This window comes from Dermacentor andersoni, chromosome 9 (genome assembly GCF_023375885.2).
Source record: "Dermacentor andersoni chromosome 9, qqDerAnde1_hic_scaffold, whole genome shotgun sequence".
NCBI classification, from domain to species: domain Eukaryota; kingdom Metazoa; phylum Arthropoda; class Arachnida; order Ixodida; family Ixodidae; genus Dermacentor; species Dermacentor andersoni.
In genome coordinates, this window is record NC_092822.1 from 77,178,962 (window position 1) to 77,201,651 (window position 22,690).

A 22,690-nucleotide genomic window follows, 5' to 3' on the forward strand; every position below is an offset into this window, starting at 1 on the left:
AGCCCCAACCTATTCAGCCTCACAAAAATTGGTATCGTTTAACATCTGGCAGCAGCGGCAAATATATCATTGTACGCCGACATTTGCGTATGGACTCCAGGCGCGACACGTCCTCAGATACGCCAAACAATTCACAAATCACCTACTGTGACAGCTAACACCTCCACAACCAAAGTCTTGTAATTTCGTCAAAGAAATGTTCGCTGGTTGCATTCACTCGCAAACTAATGACACCATATGTCATCTCTGTGAATGGTCAGATTATTTCGTATGGGAAGATCCACTGAATTCAGGCGTAATTATTGATAGAGACCTCTCATGAAGCCCGCACGTTACCTACTTGAAACAGCGCCTGACAGCAGTCTCCCAGCTTTTCAAGTTTCTCGGCAGAAAGATGGGGAATGTCCATGCATGCAGTGTTGGCATTGTGAAGGGCTGTTTTTCTGGGCTTTGTGAGACACAGTTTGCCCGTATTGGCCAACACTTGATGACAAAGCTTCGTGCTCTACAAGCTATTCAAGCTTGGGATCTCAGAGTCTTGGTTTCCCTCAATGCACGTCAACAGTGACGACTATTGCAATCACTCGAGACCAACCAATACGAGTGCACATTAGGCCCAATACTACAGTCAGAAAGGCCACAGGCATCATTCGCTATTATGATTTCGGATTATTACACCCGTCTTCCATTAAGCTTGTCCCCCGCATGTAAGCCATCGATTCCTCCATGGTGTTTGACTCGACCTTCAGCGCACTTCACCGCACCAGAATTCCAAAAAAAAAAATCTGAGCTGTCATCACCTGCTCTTCATCAACCAACTCTGATCCTTTTGCACGAGAGGTAGGCCGACTACGTACATATTTGTACAAATGGGTAACTAACTCTCTAGTGTACCTCTGGAGTCATTATTTTCCCAGCTAGAGCCACCGCTATCAGTTACAAAACGTGTCACCCAACGACATCGACGACTGCGGATCTTGGAGCTCTCGCATTGCACTTCGTCTCGTCATTTTCAGACGGTCCTAATTCACAGACTCGATGGCAGCACCACCGTCTTTACTAACAGCCCTGTGGCGTGGACCACACGAGAAACTGGCATTCGAGATTAGAGAACTAATTCATACCTTGGCTGAGAAAGCACACCACATCCCATTTCAGCGGCTTCCAACTCACTGCGGCATCATAGTAACGAGCACGCTGATAACGCTGCTGGGGCAGCTCTTAAAGACAACAGAGAATAGTCGATGTCCTTATTCAAGGACAGATGCTGCTAGAAAATTTTGAATACTCACCAGGGCTATTACGTTCTCCATGTGGAAGACGGAGTTCTCAAAGCAACTTGCTGCACCCCCTAGACTGTTCTCTTTACCTTCGCATCCCATCTAGACTCTGCCGACGCGAAGCTACCCTGGTAATATTGGTCATATTGTCGTCATATGGTCATATGGTCATATTGTCGAATATGACTAGTAGTGCCCCTTACAAAACTTGTATTTTGATCAGATGGGCCGATGACGCCTCGTGTGATGACTACGGTAGCTAGGAGACTCTTCGACACCTTCTCTCTGACTGTCCTCGCTACAATTTACAGGCACGATCGCCCGCTATCACGATAGCGCGCTTGGACCAAAGACCGCTAACAGAGGAAACTATCTTATAGTGCGGCTATCACTGCGGCTGCGGCTATAGCCATCGCAGCGGAGGGCAACGAGGGCTCTGTTGCAGTTTTGAAAGACAACAGATTTGGCCAAGCGGCTGTAGCCTGAACTGATGTTTACAGTGCTACAAGTGCTACTGTGCTGTGCTGTTATTGTATGCGGTGACAGTGACCGACCGTGATGATGTACCTGTGCTCGCTTTCTTTCTCTTTCTCTATTCTCACGTCACTTTACCCTCCCCTCTCTCCCCAGCGTAGAGTCACAAACCGGATCTTCCCGTCTGCGCAACTTCCCTGCCTTTGCCATTTTTCTGTCTCTCTCTCCAAAATATTCCAATATTCGGTGTTCACGTTTGCCGCTTCGGCAATGTGAAACGGCCTGGAATAAGAACCAACAACTGAACACTTATAGAACCCTATCGTATATATCCAACTTGTTTTATTTATTCAGAATGATACATTCTGTAGCGTAAATGTGTGATGCATAGAGCCTTCGGCTTCTTGGTTTTCATTGTACCACAAGCAGAGCACAAGAGACTGGGACAAGATAAAGAGACAGACACGCGGCATATGTGCATTACAAAGTGCGTGTTAGGAAATCCGATGTTCTTCTAATATGGGTTACAAGACCAATAAACGCTAGTATGGTAATGTGATATGTCAAGCAAGGGTACGTGGTTAGCGCAATCACAGGCAGTCAGTCTTTACGAGCACGCACTCAAGTTGACAGATTACTTGCAAGCAACAATCCGCTTCGAAGCTTTTGATTGCTTGAATAAGACGGCCATTTTTTGCGGACCATTGCAATTCTACAGCAGACAAGCGTTAGTCAAACGACGAAAACTCTGGAACATTTGCACAAATTCGTTTCATGATTATGCAGCATGCAGTCACAAGAACATTTCTTCATATATATTCCGGGCCCCTATGTTTAAAACTTCATATAGGAGAGGGACAATACTAGACTGTAGAGGATGAGGTGGAAGAGAACAAGCTCACTGTTCAAAGGCTAAATTACAAATTTTCTAACACCTGCCAATTCCTGCTACACTCCGCAAAGGTAGCATTGTATATCCGCGTAAACGATGTTCCTCACACATTTGTTTCACTTTAGTGCAATGGTGCGGCGTGAAGCCTTCTTTTAAGAGGTATATATTGATCTAGCAAAAATAAAGCAGAGTAAACTAAGATTTTGAGAGAAAAGAGTATCATTCTAAGGTATTCACCGGTGAAATAAATCGATATATAGTATTGTTTCAATGATGATCGCCTCCTGGTACATTTAGGAGCTATCTGTACCAGCCGTGTCAGATATACTAAAGGAAGTCTTTCTTTTGTTTTAAGCGTGTGAGGTGCTCTATTTTGATGGTGGTTTATGGGAAGTTCTTTAGAAAGAACATCAACAGTTCAAATCCAGCAGCGATATTGGAATCTATGCGAATCGTAGCTTATACGTACAAAGCGTCTATTTAAATGCTTCACAAATAACGGCAATGCGTAAAATTTGGTGGTGGAAGGTTTGTGCACAGAAAAATACCACATCTATGAAAGAACATGTAGGGATTCTCTACCAATTGTGTCACAGTCGGACATACCAATTGAGGAGGATTATACGCTAATAGGCGCATCACCAGTGATCCTTTGCCACTCGCACAAGGAAAGTAAAGCCACTCAGTCAATTCGAGAAATATAATAGTCCTTATAATAACAGGTGGGCGTAGTTTAAACATATATGGTAGGCGAGATTATATATCTATGTATCATGTTGAAATCGAAGTGGGCATGCCCATTCTACAGGATTTGTCGAGAGCGCAGTGGGGCATTCTGAGTGGGTAAATTATGATGTCCTCTCAAGGGAAAGTGTTGAGTCGGACACACATCATTGTTTGCAAATATAATACACAATAGTTCCAGAATGTCGCCGAATAAAGAGATTTTTTGTGTTATTGTAGCCGAATGTTTGATGTATATTTGAAGCCGCTCAGCCTCTCGCCTATCTGACAAATAAACTAAGCACAAAATCCAAATAGTTAACTGCCTTGTTCCTGCTGCCTCTCCTCTATATTATATGATGGTTTTATAGAGAGGCTGCTAAATCTTGAATTATCAACTTAGGTACAGTGAATAAGCAGCAATTCAGATTGCAGTGCTGCGCAATAATGCAGCTATAGCAAAGTTATTCCACTGTTGCAGTTCTAGCTGTTTAAGCAAGGACACAAACATTTGTTCCTGCAATCAAATGGAATACACGTACACCAGGGCTATGTGGAAGTATAAAAGAAAATGCTCGGAGTACTTGGTGAGTCCTTACTATATCCATAATGTTTGTTAAATAACCACCATGTGTAAAATTACTCATTAAATCTTTTTCGAAATGGTCACTACATTGCAACGCCCCATGAAACAGTTTACTTCATTCGCAGGCCTAGTTGAAGTAAATGAATTCCACTCAACACTTAAAGTGACTGTGATGGTCTCCCTGCTTTTCGTGAAGAAAAAAACAGTCGTATTTCATTATTATGCTAGTTCCTGCATGCCTCAAGTAATGATGCATGTTGGCAGGTCTAGCCGCACCCCGCCTCTTCCCAGAAATGGCCACTGTTGTGATCGAAATCTCCAAATTTTCACCTAATGCCCGCGGTAATTACCGCTGCCGTGAACGTGGTGCATTTTCGTTTGTAGAAGTGGGCGAATGTTCTCTGTTAGCCGTTTTATTTTGTCAGTATTCTCTGTGACAGTGACCTCCGAAACAGTTTATTTCATGAAGTTGTCCAGTTGAGGAATGTTAGCACAGTAAACAGCAAAACAGCCATTATGGTTGTTGGTTGCGACTAATCGCTGCGACAATTAATGTTATGAAAGAGCTGCTGATTGCTGCTATAGTGGATGAAGTAACGCTCGTCTAAACGGTTACAGAAAAAACCGGGAAGTGCGAATATGCTGCAACTGGCACATTAAAAGACACAATATTCAGTTTATTTGTATTTTCTTAATACTTGTAGCCACATAGTTGCATTTTTCTTGAGCATCAGCACTGTAAACAAGATAAACAACCATTGTTAAACCATCTTTCAGGCAAGCCAATAATTGCCACCCACTCATCTTTGTGGTGGTGTCGTTTACAAAAACAGCGGACCACGCTTGCAACAGATGCTTGGGCTGCAATCATAACTGAGATAAGTCAATGAGGCTATGGGCTCTGCACGTAACAAGGAACTCCAGGTGTTGACCCGCTTCGTCGATAAGTACAACTTTATGCGACTAAGTACTAATTTACAGTATCTTATACCTTTTTTATATATACTTATCCTTTCGTGTTTGGATATACGTACCCTTTCGGACGTGGACTTGCATACGAAAGCCATCTACAAGTTCCTTTTCCAGCACTACCGAAGGTCACCGAATGACTTCGTAATTTCCAGCGCACCATCAAATATTTACTAGCACATCTGACAAAACAACCACCACAAACTACGACAACTGAAGGTACAACAAAAATGTATTACATGCATGCCGGTATAATTAAACTGCAAACTGATTCACATAAATGCACAATTAATGCAGATAATATGTGAGATGTGGCTATACGACCAAAAAATGGTCTAGCTGTTACAAAAAAGGGGAGTGACAAATTTCTCCAGGATGGAGGCAAATTTTTGCCTGAAAACGTTTTATTTATTATTCATGTATGTGCACTTTGGGAACAAATATCAGGGAAGACTCTGAACGGAATGAACAAACGCCTTACGACAAATATATTATAGGGCAAGAAACAAGCAGGCATACATATGTTCAATTGTTGCCACTGCAGGAAAGGTATTTCGCATCACTGGCGAACGCAGTTTAGACTCTGGGAACTATTAAAATCCGTATTTTTGAGCCTCTGGTTCTGTCCCGTGTTTTTTTACCTTGTCTGTGTATGTGTTTCCGTGTGTATGAAGTTGATGGCCATGAACTTCCTCAACATGGCCTGACTACAAGTTTTCATTTCTATCGAGTACCAGTTTAGAGTTTCATTCTCCGTTTCTGCCTATAAACATTTTCTCTTTAAGGTAACAGCTGTCAGTGCATTTCTTTGAGCAATCACAGTCACTGAAACGGCAAAACATACGCGTTGCACATCTCTCCATGTATTGTTCACAAGATACGCAGCTTTCGCTAAGCGCATAAGTGGAGGTGAGGCAAATTTTCTTTCCCCACACAGCACTGAATTCTGGGGTTTTACGGGACAGAACCACGATATGCTTGCGATGAACACCGTAGTGGAGGACTCCGGATTAATTTCGACCACCAGGAATTTTCAACGAGCCTCCAATGCACGAGACACGGGCGTTCTCGCATTTCACGCCATCGAAATGCGGCCACGGCCGGGGTTTAGTTCAGCGACCACATGCTTAGCAGCGCAACACCACAACTGCTAAGGCACCACGGCGGGTCTCCAAACAGAGCAGCTCAGGCTGGCCCTTCATGCTGGTGACCAGCTTCTGGCCCTATAACGTCATACGCCATCCTCCTTGCATTAAGCTCAGGATCTAGTGACTGAGTTGTGCTCCCGGACTTCATCTGTTTGACGTCTGCACCAGGAGCAACTTTACCAAGGTGGAGTTTTCATGATCTAGATATCATGAAGAAAACTCCTTAAGAGATCCTAGCCCATAGAATGCTTTCAGGGAAAAAGCGAACGAACATCCGTGGAATCGAGGCTTCTTCATTACAATTCCATTTCCATTTCTATCTGGACTTCGACAAAACAGCTGGTTGAGTTTAATTTCGGGATGATAATTCCGCAACACCTTTATCAGCTATTTGTGCACCGTCGTGGCATTCTATGACAATGCATGTGATAACTTTGTTTCGAAATAACTTTTTTCTAGAAGTATGCTCAGTTCTACTGTATCGCTAAGTGCCATATATCGCAACAGTAGGTTTCAGTGCATACTGCCAAAGAAACTATGAAGAACTTACACGGGACAAATATGAGATTGTGATACGCACATTTTATTCCCTTGAGTCTGATGTGTTCCTTCTAATAAGTCCAGTGCAAAAGGTTCAACTTATTGGGTTTCGGAGAACTCTGTTCAGTACAGTGCGGAAGAAAAGATTTGTTCAGTGCCTAATAAATACGGTTGATTAGGTGCAGCGGTTATCGTCCGTAAGGTTGCACGCACTTGCCACGCACGCAAACCTGAAAGTTAAGTGAAGTGAAAATGTCGTTATGACAAACACAACAAACGCATGGGCAATAAATAGCTTAATAAATAAAAAAAGTTCTCCAAAGTTTCCTGTTATGAAGTTCCCTGTTATGACCATTTGGCAGTAATTATGTAAATAAATATGGCAGTATGACTGGTCCTGTTATGCTTGAAGGTTGCTTGTAAATCTGTAGCATCTGATTGATCGTCAGACGGCATCAGGCGACTAAATATGCCCCAAGGAACCACGATGGGGTCAGCGCGCCAAGGTGAAGAGCAGAAGTGATGGAGACGGAGGAAGCAGCAGCCCACAACATCATCGAACGCTGATTGTATCTTTACCAGAATGGCGGTATTGACGTTGCAAGCGCTGATGTCATGCCTTGCATGTCGCGTAGTTTCATTTATTTGGACAGCAATGCACTGACGTCACACGCAGCATACTATCTGTATTGTGGTGCTCGCGTCAGTGTCCAGAATGCATCGGTTCGCTTAACTTGAGTTCTCGCCACTGTAACACGAGGAGCCTGACTAAGCACCTTCTTTTCATTCGACGTCATGAGCAAAAGCGCCTTTGTATTGAGACTCCCACTTCTGAATGGGAAATTGGACTGCTCAGCGTTAACTTTGGTTATGAATACCTTGAAATACAAACGCTCTTGAAGTGTCGTATAAAATGGAGTTGTCTTTAAATACGATTGTTTTCAAGCTTGTAATGTAAGCAGTCCAACAATCAGGAAATGTGAAAATTTGATTAATAAGCGTTTGCCGTACTCGCTTATTCTACTTGCTCGCGAAGACTGTGTCCCTCAACTCTCATAAACAACATGTGGAAGCAAAATTTGCATAATTAGCGCAGCCTTTTTAATAAAATTACTCATAATATAACTGCCAGGGCTGTCTAGAACAAAAAACTTGGACTTCAAACGGCCTATAAGTGGCGCGTGTGGTTATCAATCATGGCTGCCAAAAAGATTAATCGTCGACTGCATGACATGACGTCGTCGTAGCACGCCCAGTTTGTACTGGTGTCGTTCTTATTCTACATAAGCAGGTATCAATGTCGCTACCTATTACAAAGGCTCTGTCTTTAGAAGACATGGTGGGTCCCCTCGAAACGTGTGAAAAGGAAAAAGAAAAAGGCACACCAAGCATTCTTGCGCCGTCTTCAAGCTGGCGTTAGCACCTAGTTGTTCGTCCAGCATTAATTTACTATTTATTTTATCCAAGAAGGCCGGCTATAGTATATATATATATATATATATATATATATATATATATATATATATATATATATATATATATATATATATATATATATATATATATATATATATGTATATAAATATATCTGTGTGTGTAGTTTTTCACTCATAACAGGCCTCGCATTCTGCAGCCACAGCATATTTCAAAGCCACGTCACAGAACAACTAGCATTATAAAAACTAAGTCCAGTAGCAGATACTGTAATCTGTGAGGTTAGAGGGGAACATATCTAAAAACAGTCCAACGAACGTAAAAATTGCTGCAATTTGCCGTGGCTTGTTAAAACAAACGACCACCACTCAAAATTACCCCATTGTTTGTTTTTGCTGCATGGCGCATGAAACCCACCCAATGCTGCACAACGTTCCTACAAATAATAAACTTACAATGCCGTAAAAGCCTGCGAACCTTATTGCGTCGTAGAGAATAGGCGGAAATTTGTTAGCGTGTCTTTTCATGCCGTGCTGATCGTCTTAGTAGTGGTGGGGGGAACGCCGTAGGGATCCAATGTGCTTGCTTTCGTGAAGGATTATCAATAAGTAACATTTAGCTCGCCGATACCGCTCCTGAAGAAGTCTTGGGCTACAAAGTCGACGCAATCACAGGCTTCCCGATCTGCATACCTTAAACACCCATTCCTTTCTACACTCTAAAGAACAAGCTAGCGAGAAAGGAGGAACCAACGGCTTTCCTCCTTCAGGCCAGTTTCTCAGGCTTTCCTTCGTCAGGCCCGCGGGCACCGCCATGGGGAAGCCACCTCGCCAGCCTGTGCCTCCTGTGGTGAACCAGAAACTCTGGAGCACCTCCTGCTGGCCTGCCCTGCTCACCTGCAGCACCGCGGTCGACTTCTGCAAGAGTTCCACCGCCTGGGGCTCCCATGTTCACGACAGGAAGATATCCCCTTCTCCTGTCGTAATCAGCTACCAGCCTTCCTAAGTGTCGTCGAGTAGCTCGACTCGTTGGGGCTCTCGGCGAGACTACAGGACATTTCTACAAAGACGGATGGCCTCACGGCCATCCCACTACCTCGGGCTTCCTGATCGGCCACTACTTCGCTTCCATCTCTACGACCATCTACCTTTCTTCCTCCTACCCTCTCTCTCTTTTAACCCCATTACCTCCTCCCTGCTGGCGCTGAGCCGTGCTCCCGCATGGGTTGCAGAAAATAGCGCCAGCCTTTTCTCCTTCCCCACAAGAACCACTTCTCTTCTCTCTGCGTTCATCCTTCACACGCACTTGACTTGTCGCGCCCTCTTGTGGCAATCAAAAGGGAAGGAACGCTTCTTCTTTGGGTGCGTATCTTGCGTCGCCGCAGCTGGTGAACCGAACATCGGCTACAATAACTTCTTTTCGACGGAAAGTAATGGTAAGTAGCAAAACCTGAGGCCTAAACCTTTCATGACAAGCGACCATCGGTGTCAAAGCTCTAGCTCGAAAGGGAGCTGCAATAAGAGACTAGTTCAATTCGAAAGCAGCGTCCAGCTGCTGACGCACAGCGAGACGAGCCCGTACTCGGGCATCTCGGCCTAGACGCCGCAAATATCAGGCGGCCTTTCTCGTTTTGATGCGTGAAACTAGGATGAGGAGAAGGTTAAGCTATATCAAATCTATGCATTTATGGCTGTTTTGAAGCCCTATACGCGACGGTTTCAAACCCAAAGCAAAATAAGTTGGCCGGCGCCGTCGCCACCTAGCCGAGCGGTGTGAGCGCATCACCGCCGCCAGCGACGCCGCCAAATCCATAGATGGAACACAAACCCTGCCGCCAAAGCAAGCAGGCGCATGAGTGTACCATGCAACCAGATATACAGCTGTATATGCAGCGTCACTTAGTTGCTGGTTCGTCTGCGTCTCCGTCCACCAGCGGCGGCTTCTCCATGAGGTATCGCGTAGCGCGCACTACACCACAGAGACGGGAAGCGCGCACCAACAACAGATGATGTATTTCCTAAAATGTGCGGTAAAGCCAAACGTACAAACAAAGAAGTATCCCGAAAATAAATTTGCAAAAAAAAAAAGGTTTTACTCCCTAGTGACAGCTTAGTACATACAGCTGTCGGCGTCTGTGAAGAAGAGGAGACACGCTCGGAGATAACATGTAGACTGACAATTGAAGCTAGCAAGTATGAAAAGGCTAATGAGAGGCACAAGGCTATGGGACAAACGGATATGCCCAGACGTGGACGGGAGACCAAGCTAATGGGACACACATGGTGACGGCACCACTGGGGACTGTTTCGAGTGCCGGGATTTAGAACGCTGCAAGCACTGTCGAACTCTAACGTCGGTACGGAGCGAAACCATCCTCGCTCTATCAGTAAGCACGGCTAGCATGGCACAAACGCGGCTTTGCAGTAGAGGTGGTCGGAGAGAGACGGCATACTCCAAAGCCGGAGCTATCCTTCACGGTCACTTGTCGCAACGGTTACGCTTTCGCCGCTGTATTTACGCTATGGTTATAGTAGTTGTAGCCTAGCAGACTGTATCGCAACAATCCTCGTTACCATGACTCTCCTGGAGATGGATAACAAAACAGACACCAGCAGTTAGTTTTCTGATACCGTCTATGGTGAGCTGGGCCAGTCACGTCAATCCCGGTCAGTAATGTTTAGTTCTTGTATGAAGTAGCACCCTGACATCGCGGCGAGTAACTTGCATCATAGCCTCCTTGGATGCTATGCTAGTATTTACATTCCGCTCTCATTCAACCGCTATATCCTTACGAATCACACGTAGCGGCGCAGCTTCTAACAGCGAACGACGACCTCCACGTGGCCGAATAGTTTTGGTCTGTGGACAAGAATGTAAAACATGATTTCGAAGGCTTACTGGAAAGCGGTGGCTTCAGCGCCCGGCCAGGTTCATCCCTGTGCTATACGCCCGGCCTCAAGCCCCGCCGCTGGCAGCCGCTGGCACAACGCGCGCCGGCTCCCACGTACCCGCTTTGCAGCGGCGTCCGGACGCCGCGAATAGCAGATTGTTTGTCATTTCTGTATGAAATTAGGCGAGAAAACGTTGAAGCGATCTCAATAGGAGCCATATTGTAAACGTCAGCGGTCATCGAAGCGCCATCCACTAGGGATTTCAAGTCAAAGGCTTAGTGGCTAGCCAAATGCAGTTAGTATATTGTGGTTTTATATTAAGATGTGTTTGTGGATTTGGCGTGCTTATCAGGTGATTATACCCAAACAAGTATTCTGTGGAAATTTGTTGCTGAACAGTGGAGGAAAAGCACTAGGAAGCTTACCAGCAAGTATGTGGCTTATAGGGTGATCAACACAGCAACAAATAACGTCAAGCGCAAAGTCAGAGAGGCTGAAATATTCTCACAAGTGCAATGGAAAAGAAACCTGCCACTAACTACTCAAAAGGGGAAAAAAACGAAATAAGAAAAAAAATAATTTATGATAACTCAAAGGGAAGATCATTACTTTTCGAAGCGAGATAGGGATGCCTTAGAACAATCACCTATAAAGCGAGATATAAGTAAGATGAAGCATGTGCTTGCTGCGGTAAAGCTAGGGAAACGATGGAGCATGTTTTAGTAGAATGTGAAGACATCTGCCCAGGTGTCGATTTAGGCACCACTGGCCTCCTTGAAGCCGTTGGGTTCAGCAAAAGCAGAGGAAAAGTGAACATGTCCGCAATAGAGATTAGTAGCAGACGATTGGAAGATTGGCGGAAGAAAAGTAGGGAAACGACAAAAAACGAAGACGTACAAAAGCAAAGTTCGCAATAGGCTGTCAGGAAATTTGGTTTTGGGGGTTGATAGTGCTTTTTTTTTTCCTTTTTAACCTAGGTAGGGCATTAGGCAGCACAATAGCAAGAGCCTGGTCACGCAACCTACCGCCCCGTTCCAAAGGGGACGCTCGTGACATCCATTCATTCATCTATCCACATAAGCGTGTTTTTGAGTGTGCGTGTGTGTGTGCGCGCGCGACGTATTGATGTATGGACATCCCTGCGTTTACGTAAGTTCAGCGCCGCGGTGTTCTAGCTATGCCATTCCTTTTCGGGCTCGACAGTGGTTAGAGCGACGCTGCGCCCACGTTATTCACATGATCAGCCGGCCGTGAACGGCGAGTGATAAGAGTGGCAGACGAGCGCAATCTACCGCTACAATATCGCGTCGTATTTGCACCTCGTTCGCTGTATGTGCCAAAGAAAACTTAGCGAATTTTTTTTTTTTTTGCAAATATCAGTGACGCACACTATGCTTAAAACGCGTACGTTGTTTTCCAGCTGCGAACTGGCACAGTTGGTAGGCCTAGTTGCATCCATCGCTTTGCTTCGCTTGCCTGGAGTCGGCCATGTTGGTTTTGGAAGGGAAAAACCGTTCCTCCAATGATTGACGGAGGAAAGTTGCTCAATTTAAACACGAACACAGGGGACATTGCGGTTTCTCACTTAATAAAGCAAAGGTCACTTCTTTTTTTTCTTAGAGTGTAAGACGTGCCTCCGTCAAACTCAAATGAAGGCTTGTCTTCTCCTTGGCGGCTCAGTTCGTGCACAAAGCCATAAATCGTATTTTGCTCCTTTCAGATGTCTCTTTCACGGTGAGCGGACGAGATATCGTAGCGCTAGAACGTTGCCAAGAGACGCCAATACGCGCACAAATAATTCCACGTAGCCGCCGTGCCGATGATCCGCGAAACATTTCTCTAACTGGCCGCTGCGCGGCACCACCGTCTACATCGTCTACACGACCACAGTCTACGGCACCATATACGATAAGCACGTCACCAACCTATGTTAAGATTTTTATGGTATAAAATTTTGTCCTTCTATTTGCTGTGTAGTACGCCAAGCTTGGCGAGAGTTTTCTTCTGGTGCTCGACAAGTTTTGACGAGCGATCGCAGGCTGCTCGTGCACATTTTAAAACAACCATTTATAAAGGCTCACAGTGAGTCTCGAATTGCCACCATGAACGGTAAATATTTTCCCAAACTGCAGCATCTGTCATCAGAACAATCTAAACCTTTATTTTCAGCGTAGCTGACGTAAGTGTGAAAGCTTTCTAATAACAGGGCTCATCCATTTGTGACCAGCGCACACGAGTGTTTATTGAATCATTAAGCGATTAACGAACAGCACAAACGGCTGGACGAGAGACATACAAACAGGACCCGTCTTGAGCTCTTGCCTGCTCTGTTCGGCATATGGAACAAAAAGCCAACTAGCCTAGATTCGAACCCTCAAGCAGAATAAGCGCGCTAGCAAGAACAATGCGAATGCAATGGTAACCGAAGACACCGAGGCCACGTGGCTGCTTGTCGGACTACTTCCGCTGTGCAAGATACACGGTCATGTCATAAACATTGAGATACCTCGCTAAAGAACAAGACGTGCATTCTGGCCATATCTAACACAATCACAGCGAACACAAGGACAAGAAACACGTACCATACTTCCCGAAGCTCGAGGCACAGCACCACCGAGACGAATACATCTCTGGTACCCACCTACGATGGTGCTTGCGATAAACACTAGCGGAAAGCAATTGGCTTCAAAATACGCAGCAAAATGCGCTTATGCAGCAGTTAGCATTTCTGTGAACGGCAGAAAAAGGATTGGTGATAAATATTGACTGGAACTACGATAGATATTGCCAGATAATTTTTGGATGTACTTCCCGTAACTGATACCTGTAACATGTCTAGCGCAGGATATTTGTTAAACAGATAATACTTCATTCCTGCTCAAGTTAACTTCCACAGTTGTGACATCTGCTCAGTAGTGATCGATTACAAACTTAATGAGAGAAACGTTATTAATTCACCAACAAAAGCTTCAGGTTGTAGCCTCCGACTATTCAAGTAATCTAGATGACGTGACAGAATTGTGGCGTTTGCTATGGCAGATTTTTCAGCGTACACTTAAATAGATAACGCCATATATGTCGCTGCATGAAGCAGAAGCAGCACTAGAATAATAAGGTGATTTGATACGCTGTATTCTTCTTCGCGCATTTTTATATAACCCATGTTTGATTCTGTGTGTGAAGCAAGGCTTGCCTTTCCTGAGTTGACGACAGTTCCATAAGACATAAAGTAAGAAATGGAGATTATCTCTGGTAGCGACACATGTGGCGCTTTTGAGACACTATCTTTCACAGCTGATCGAGGCGGAAATATGCTGTTTCAGCAGTAGACATAACTGTACAGTTTTTTTTTTCTCACCGGGCAGGACAGCGGCGAGTTCGAAATCTTGTAGTTCTGCGCTGATTATATGGGCGACGCAGGCTTGGCCAGGCTATATATATCTAAAAGCAGTAATGCAGGCGTGCGCTGTTTGGCTTTTAAAATGTTGCCCCATTTCAGTGGAAGCACAAGCGGCTTATGGCGGGAACTGCTACACGGATGCAGCTGGAGCCCAAGTTGCCCAAGCACTCGATATGAAACCTTCACATATCATTGCGTTTTCCTTTGCAGTCAACAAACGCACAAATGTGTAGTAATTTCGCATCCATCTTTAGCACCACGTCTTTTGAGAGTCGATTTCTTTCAACTCGAATATTAATCCCAACTGGAGGAATGCGTGAACCACATGAGTTTTCATTTGTGCACGTCTCTTAAGAATACAAGCCAAGCATAATCAAGGGCTGCCTTCTTCGTTCTCTACCCAGCAATATCACCTTCCCGGCGTGCTACCGCCGCGCCGGTACAGGTTATGAAGTACAAATTAAGGTGGGTACATAGGGCGTGAGTCTGGCAACATCGATGATTATAGCAGGAGGTATTGAAGGCTCACCTGACGGTGCAATCTTTTACGTCAAGTCAGAAAGTAGGCGTAAGATCGTGTACGGACCAGAGTGATGCGACAGGAGTTTTCGGGAGTTTTTCGAGCACTAGAACACGAGAGTAAAAATGAGCTTCTCGGTGCCGAAGATAGAACCGGCACTTTCGGCAACCTTGCGAGACAGTAAGGCGATCACGAGCGATTAGTCGGGACGTAAGGGGTTGGGGCTGTGCTTTGCAGGGAAGTAACGTGCCCCTGGACAATGCAGGTTCGCACCCAAACAAAAGTTATAACGGTGAAAATCCGGCGGTGTCGTGACGAGACGAATTATAAGCAAAGGTGATAAATGGTACAGTGATGTCCCAGTCGTGGTGATTGTCGGAAACGTGTATCACAAGCATTTCAGTTAGCGTTCGGTTGAGCCGTTCAATGAGGCCATTCGTTTGAGGATGGCGAGGATGGTTTGAGGATGGTGCAGCGACATTGTGCTCACTAGCGCAGGAGTGCAGGCGATCATCGTGGACATTCAATAAGAAGTAAAGGCCACGATCTGTAAGTAACTGGTGTGGGGCGTTGTGGTGTAGGATTACATCGTAGACTAGAAAGTCGGCGACATCTTCAGGGCAGCTGGTTGGAATTGCTCGTGTAATGATATATCTGGTTGCACAATCTGTTGCCACTGCAATCCGTTTGTTTTCTCTTGTGGAAATAGGTAAAGGGCCAAGCACGTTGAGGCCCCCACGGAAAAATGCCTCCATGGGGACGTAAATAGGTTGAACGAAACCAGCAGGAGGCAATGCATGCTTCTTCCGGCGCTGACGCAGATCGCAAGCAGCAATATAACGGTGCACGGAGCAATGTATTCCGGGTCAGAAAGAGTAACGTCTCACGCAGTCATACGTACGAATTACACTCAGGTGTCAAGCAGTATGAGGGATGTGTATCTGCTGGAGCACGGGGATTTGGAGGTGCTTTCGAACGACTAGTAGGAGCTCAGGACCTTCAGGGTGTGCAATGCCAAGATTTAAAGTTCCTTCGTGCAGGGTGAACAACCGGAGGGAAAAGTTACTGGACGCGGAGGGTGCGAAGTATAATATCGTGGTGTTGTTCCTCACCGATATGGAGCAAGTTGGAGGCGGACAGAATGCCGATGTTTCAGTCAGTATTTGAGTCACACAGGCAGTCAGCAGCTTGATGCAGACGTCCTCATTTATACACGATGGAGAAGGTGTGCTCTTGCAGACGTAATGCCCAATGTGGGAGGCGTCCTACTGGATCTTTCAAAGAGGAGAGTCAACGAATCGCGTGGTGAAAGTTACGGCGCAGAAACTGCGACCGAACAGGTACGGTCGAAATTGCGCGACTGCCCATACGAGCGTAGGCATTCCTACTCATCGATGGAGAAATTTCGTTCGGGCGCAGAAAGGCAGCTGGCGCAAGCGATGACGCAGTCGTCACCCCGTTGACCTTAGACCAGAAAGACGTCGATATCATGACCACTCGCGTCTGTGCGTACTTCAGTGAAGCAGAAGAGTCTAAATGAGACTGAATCGGCGAAGTTGTAAGCCACTCCATGCGTGTAGAGAAGGCATTGGCTTGCTGTTGTCCGCAAGAAAAATGTGCATCCTTCTTGAGAAGATGGGTGAGCAGACAAGCGATATCGGCAGATCATGTATCAAAAAGCGAGGGAAACACGAACATATTCCTATAAAACTTGGGACGTCTTTTGCTGAACAGGTAACAAGAAAATTGCACACAGCGCGAGTTTTCTCCGTGTCAGGTTGGATTCTCGCAGCATTTATGAAATGTCCGAAAACAGCAACTTTGCTGCGGCCACAGTGGCACTGTGCATGAGTTCAGCTGAAGGCTAGCACCGCGAAAGACCGACGGGACGGTAGCGAGGCACTGAAGGCGACCCTTAAAAGGCCGGTGAATACAGAATCACATCGTCAGGATAACAAAGGCATATTTGCCACTGCAGGCCCCACGGACGAGAGTCCATCGTGCGCTTGGATGTGGCTGGAGCATTGAATAAACCAAAGGGTGGGACGTTGAATTGGTAAAGACCATCTGGTGTCATGAAAGTGGTCTTCTCACGGTCCATCTCATCTACGCCAATCTGCCAATAGCACGAATAAGGGTCAGTTGGCGAAAAATATTGCGAACTGTGAAGACAATCAAGGACATCATCTATGCGAAGCAGTGGCTGCATGCACTCTTTTGCTATCTTGCTAACGGGACCATAGTCAACGCAGAAGCACTAAGAGTTGTCCTTTTTCATTAGCAAGACAACCGGGGATGAGCACGGACTGCTCGAAGGCTCGATAATGTCGTTGTCAATGCCCTTGTCGACCACTTACTGTATGACGGCGCGCTCCACTGTGGAGACGCGGTAGCGTCCCCTGTGAATTGGGCTGGTGATATCAGCAGTGTAGATATCATGGGTGACTAGAGATGTCTGTGCGAAAGGCGGTCATCCAGATCAAGAATATCTCGATAAAAAGAGAGAAGGCAACGAAAAGCTTTTGTTTGCTCAGAAGGAAGATCAGGAGCAATCAATTGACAAATGTCGTCAGCAGGCGAACAAGACGAAAGAAAGCATGGGAGGGGCCGGATGGTGCTGGGGAGGGCTTCAGGGATCAAGGAATAAATCTGGAATTCTTTTAAAGGCGTGATATTCGTGAAATCGCAGTTGCATTGCACTGGCTTTTGTGTGCTACCGCTCACTTTCTTTTTGAAGCGCTAACGTCGCAATATAGCTGCCAAGAACCCAAAAGATGTATTAGTCGATAAAATTTGCAGCTCCATGTCACGTTTCGTTATATTGATGAAAACGCAAAATTGCATTTCGCAAAACTTACGTTTCCCGGCACAAATTTCAAGGCACGTTAGCTCTCCACAGCCAATCAGACAGTCAACATGGCGGATAATGGCGGCCATGCAGCCGCCACGCGTGTCGAGAATAACGCCCCTAGGTCGTGAAGCTTCAGGCGAAAAGCGGTTAAGAACAAATTGTCACCGACATCAGCAAGCGTGGTTATGGGAGCAGCGATTGAAGCGCGACTATGTTTGGAGGGAACAAACACTAGGAACGAAAAACGCATTTTTATATTAAAGCGAGACAGAATAATTCAGCGAAAATAAAATTCCTTATCAACTTTATATATTCGTGACGAGTAAAGAAAAGACAACTCTATTTTATTTTATCATTATCAATAAATACCTTTTTGTCAGCGCCCATCGTAAGAGGGGGCGATGACGCCGCTATCGCTTGCAAAACAATGTAGTTCTTGAAGTGTGCAGAAATGTACGCTCGTAAAGTTCACCGATTACAATACGCACCCATAACACCTTCTGCTCTTTTGCTTGTCGACATTTGTCTGAATTTGGTGACGTGGGTAGCTTCATCGTTTCTCAACCTGTTCAGTCAAATATAGTGAGTTACGACCGCCAGATGAATGCTTAGTTTAGTTGTCTTCGTGCGAATGAGCAAGCCAACGGGCTTGGCGTCCGCCGATAGAACCTGCAGTCTATACCTAAAGCTTTCGTCGGCCTCCAAAGTTCTGTTCAGGGGTGCGATTTTGACACACGCAGGGCTGACCTTTTCTTGCATCGCTTTCCGCGCTGAAAGCTCGAAACGCCCATCAAGTAGAATGACGGGGCATTTAAATATACAGCTCTAATGACAGACTGCCAGAACAAATTTTGCGTCTTTGAGGACAAAATGACGCCACCTGTGTTACTAACGAATATGGTGTCACATTGTTTTTTCGTCCACCAGAAGTGCTGCCTCCGCATACAGATGACACCAAGCCCGATGAACCGCGATGCTTCGAATGCATGGGCTTCTAAGGAAGCTTCACTATGAGATTTATTTACTTTGATCGGTGTTTTGATGTGTATTCTGGTTATTATGGTAATGCCCCCGTTTTTGCCACCCCTTTCCACGTTTGTGTTATGAAACGAGTGACGTGATGCGATCGTTTGATAGTGTAGCTAGAGAAAATCTTCACTGTTCGACAAATCGCCGAACCGCTAAAAATGAAAAAAAAAATGCGCACGATTTGTGAAAGGATTCCTTTTATCGACGAGCTGTGCAGGATGTGCGCGAGAGTAACACCCTTTCCGTTCGAAAAGTAGATGCGCGATCTGCTATCCAGCAAAGGAACTTTGCGGTAAGGTGGATACTTTTTTATCGTGTATCACTGCGCTTGAACGCCTTCCCTGTAGATGTCCCCTTACCTAAAGGACTTTAGAGTACCCGTGTGTCAGGGATATGATTCCTAACGGTTAGAAGCATGGTTTTGGGAAACTTGAACGTTATTGTACTTCGTAGCATAATTTTAAGGTGGCATATATTGAAAGTGGCGCCAATCGTAAGCAGACATGGTTTAACTACTCGCCGGCTTAAATTTTGCAATTATAACATGTGACCTACAGTCTCTAAGCAAAAACTGAATGACAAATTTCATATAATTAGCAAAATTAGCGGGGAAAATTTTCTAGCTGCTAATGATCGCCTACCCGCATAGCTCATCTGCAAAACCAGCGGAGGCCGGTTTTGGAAAACAGTAAACACCTGATATTAGGCTATTTAGTAAACTGTAGACTTACTGCGCCAGTGTAGCAAGGAGTTCCTTCCGGTGCACGGTGTGTGTAGTACGTGTAGCCTCCATTGACGCCAGCTGGAATATTGCATGTCAGCCGGCACTGTAGCAGTGTCGTTTGCGATTGGGTCTGAAAGCGTCACGAGAAAATAATATAAAAGGTGACCTTTATTTCCGCCACACCCTGTTACCGTAGTGGGAAAATGACTAACGCAAAATAGTGTGATTATTAAGTGTAACGCGGTTCTACGTGACTGTTTATGAGCAAGGTGTATACGGCAGAAGCAAACTAAGCGTCGCAGCCAGAATGTCATCTTGTAACGCGCCATACCAAATGGGGAAACGGAAGCACGTGCTCGGACCACGTTTAATTTGTTACCACAGTGCGTGGAACAGTGTTTTCCTCCTGTCAGTAAGTCAGCCGGCAGCGCAACGTGGCTATATATTGTAACGAGCCTTCCGAAGTACCCTCGGTGCTTAATAAACCGCACAGCACCTGGCTTCTCAAAAGCACGTCCATTGGGGCTGGCTCGCGAGCAGGGAAGAGACGGGTGGGCTTCCTTGTTCTCTCGGCTCGACTCACTCTTGCACACGACCCACTACCTACATGTGGTATTATTTCCTCTTTGGAACAGAAGCATCATAGGCGCCGACTGCGGGGGCGCTCAGGGGCCCGAGCCCCCTCCTCCCCCCTCCCACCGGCACACCCCTAAAATGTCATTTCCAGAGTTTTGTAACCCACAACCTTGGAGGTTTCGTTTTACTTGCCTCTACCTTTTCACTTAGCATTTTATCGTGGCTAATAGCTTACTGCATCATTGTCGGCGCAGACGTGCACGGCTTTCAATTCATACTATCGCTTTAGTTCTGCAAATCCAGACAATATGAGGACAAGCGCATTAGAAGACTAGCGGCGCCTACCTCATTCCTATTTTCTCACTTCAACATTGTTTTAAGTTTCCACTGTGAACACCATGCACATACACAACTTATTTAAAGATACACACAGGACAAAGTTTACTTTATTTTGGAAAGAGAGAGAGGTAGCCAATTAAAACTATTTCTAAAAATATCGATACCCTATGCCTAGAGAATGAACATGTTGCTATCAGTTCACCTTGCTTCAAATTGCTTCGCGTGCTTGTTTGACCTTGAAACAAACAAAAAGAAAACTGCAGACTTCAGTGACCCCTTCGGCAGAGCCTTTTATCAACGACGTGTGAAATGCACGTGAGTGATATGTGACTCAGCATTGCTTCTCTTTCCGGTAAGCAATGCTAACACATCATTAAAAGAGAACTTTCCTAATAATTTACAACATTTATTAGCTATGGAAACATCGTCAGTTCGACGCAGAGGTGGTAAATATAGGAGGAGCCCCAGGTAACTTTAGCGAGAGTTTAAAGATATGCCGATGCACTCTAAGACAACGCGACCAAATGCATGTTGCTGACTATTGTAAGGAGTAAGTCGTTCTATTTCTTGGCTTTTGCTTAACTGCATAATTAAAGATTAATTAACCAACTTTTGAAGCAACAAAGTTAGGCGAGAAATTCCAATTAGAAAGTAGTATAGCGTTTTGCGAAACGTCCGGTTAAGCAGTTTCTAACTTTCTATCTATTAGGTATTACTGTTGTTTCCGCTTACTTCAGATGTCCGCGAAATAAAAAAAAATATACCACGTGACTTGCCCACTTGCGCGTCGTGATTGCAGCGCCCCCGAAAATTTCTCGTACAAACGAACATAGCATCTAGTAGGGTGTGCTGCGGCTTAAAATGCGACAGGGCAGTGACGCAGGCGTTGGCTGTGCGATTTACGCCACGGATGCGCTTCCCTCGCGGTGGTTCATGATATTGATTAGCGGGCGCCAATTCCGCGCATCTAGAAGCGGTACATTTACTTTGTTGAACGCATCGGTATTGCCTTTTCTCTGCACGTGGGTAGCTTCCCGGTCAGTTTATTCCACTTTTATTTTTTTTTGGCATGAACCCACTCTTGCAGCACGTATTCACTCTAATGAAAAACAATACCGCCACTTTAACTTGGCTTTGGTCCGAAGCAGGTCTCTGGTGCAAAATTTAGCTCCACGTGCAGTCTATCGATGCGGTGCAAGCAGAGCCGGTATTTGAAACATTCTATGCCTATTACATTGCTTCTCGCGTTTCGTGCGTAGTCACACCGGCGCTTCGACCGGGTTGTGAAGGTACTTTGTGATCAGTCAGCCTTGAGAGACGGAAAATAAGTGTGACGTGTAAATGAGGAAGGAATATGCTCGAAGCCGTGATGCCTGCTGTTGCTGCTCCATCCATGGCATAATGACGGTGGTGCGTTGTCTCTTCGGGTTTGCGACAGGCAAAGCAGTTGCTTTCAGTGTGAGTCTATTTGAGCTCATTGCTTTATGATGCGGGTGGGAGCCCAGTAACGCGGTATTTTTCATTTTTCCTGGAGTTTCCTTATCAGTCGGAAAAAGTTTTACGCGATTAGTACGTCGCTGAAAACACCGCATGTGGATGTCATTTTGGAGGTGCCTACAAATGACTAATTGACATCTTGATAATTACGAGAGTACGTACATATAGAGTTAGATAATTAAGAATAATTACGTAATTAAATCTCAGTAACGAAATTACTGGCCGCCTATCCACTGCACTAGAAACAATATGCACTGGTTTTCTTCGAGTAACGCAATGACCCTTTTTTAAATCTTTATTTTTGCGTGATCGGGCGTGAGTGATTTTTGCGTGACTGGTGCGTGATATTTGGGACACAAGGTATAATTGCTTCAGTAACCTAAATGAGGCCAAGCTAGATGCACGCGAAATCAGCATCAACAGGAGTCATGCGCTTATACTCGGACACAAAGAAAAAACAGACAGAGAGAGAAAGAGAGAGAGAGATGCGGCAGTTTCTACGGAAAAGCGAAGCAGTGTTAGTGATAGCGAAGTATAAAACAATTTCACGAATGAAGATTACACCACCGAGAAATGCCAGATTTTTGGTTGTGGGAAAAGACTCGGGCTGTGAAATGGAACTGTCTCCTATTATGACGTCTTGTACATAATCATATAAGGCCGTCATTCCAGTGACCAATTCTTCGAGCTCACACGAAGTTTCGTCAAGTGCAACTGCTATGTATACAAGAGTTGTCCACAATTGCACAATTGCATACATATATATATATATATATATATATATATATATATATATATATATATATATATATATATA

General features: G+C 45.2%; 1 protein-coding gene across 2 annotated transcripts in view; it reads right to left on the minus strand.

Annotated features, from left to right (window-relative positions):
* Positions 1-6,668: 6,668 nt before the first annotated feature.
* LOC126527826 (A disintegrin and metalloproteinase with thrombospondin motifs like) overlaps positions 6,669-22,690 on the minus strand; it is a 104,039-nt gene continuing 88,017 nt past the window's right edge. For both annotated transcript variants that reach the window (XM_055069242.1, XM_055069243.1), the window contains exons 8-9: positions 19,469-19,591; positions 6,669-6,842 (exon numbers count right to left, since the gene is read on the minus strand). In XM_055069242.1, coding sequence (XP_054925217.1) covers positions 6,801-6,842; positions 19,469-19,591 — 165 coding nt within the window. In that variant the 3' untranslated portion in view covers positions 6,669-6,800. The remainder of the gene's footprint in view (positions 6,843-19,468; positions 19,592-22,690) is intronic.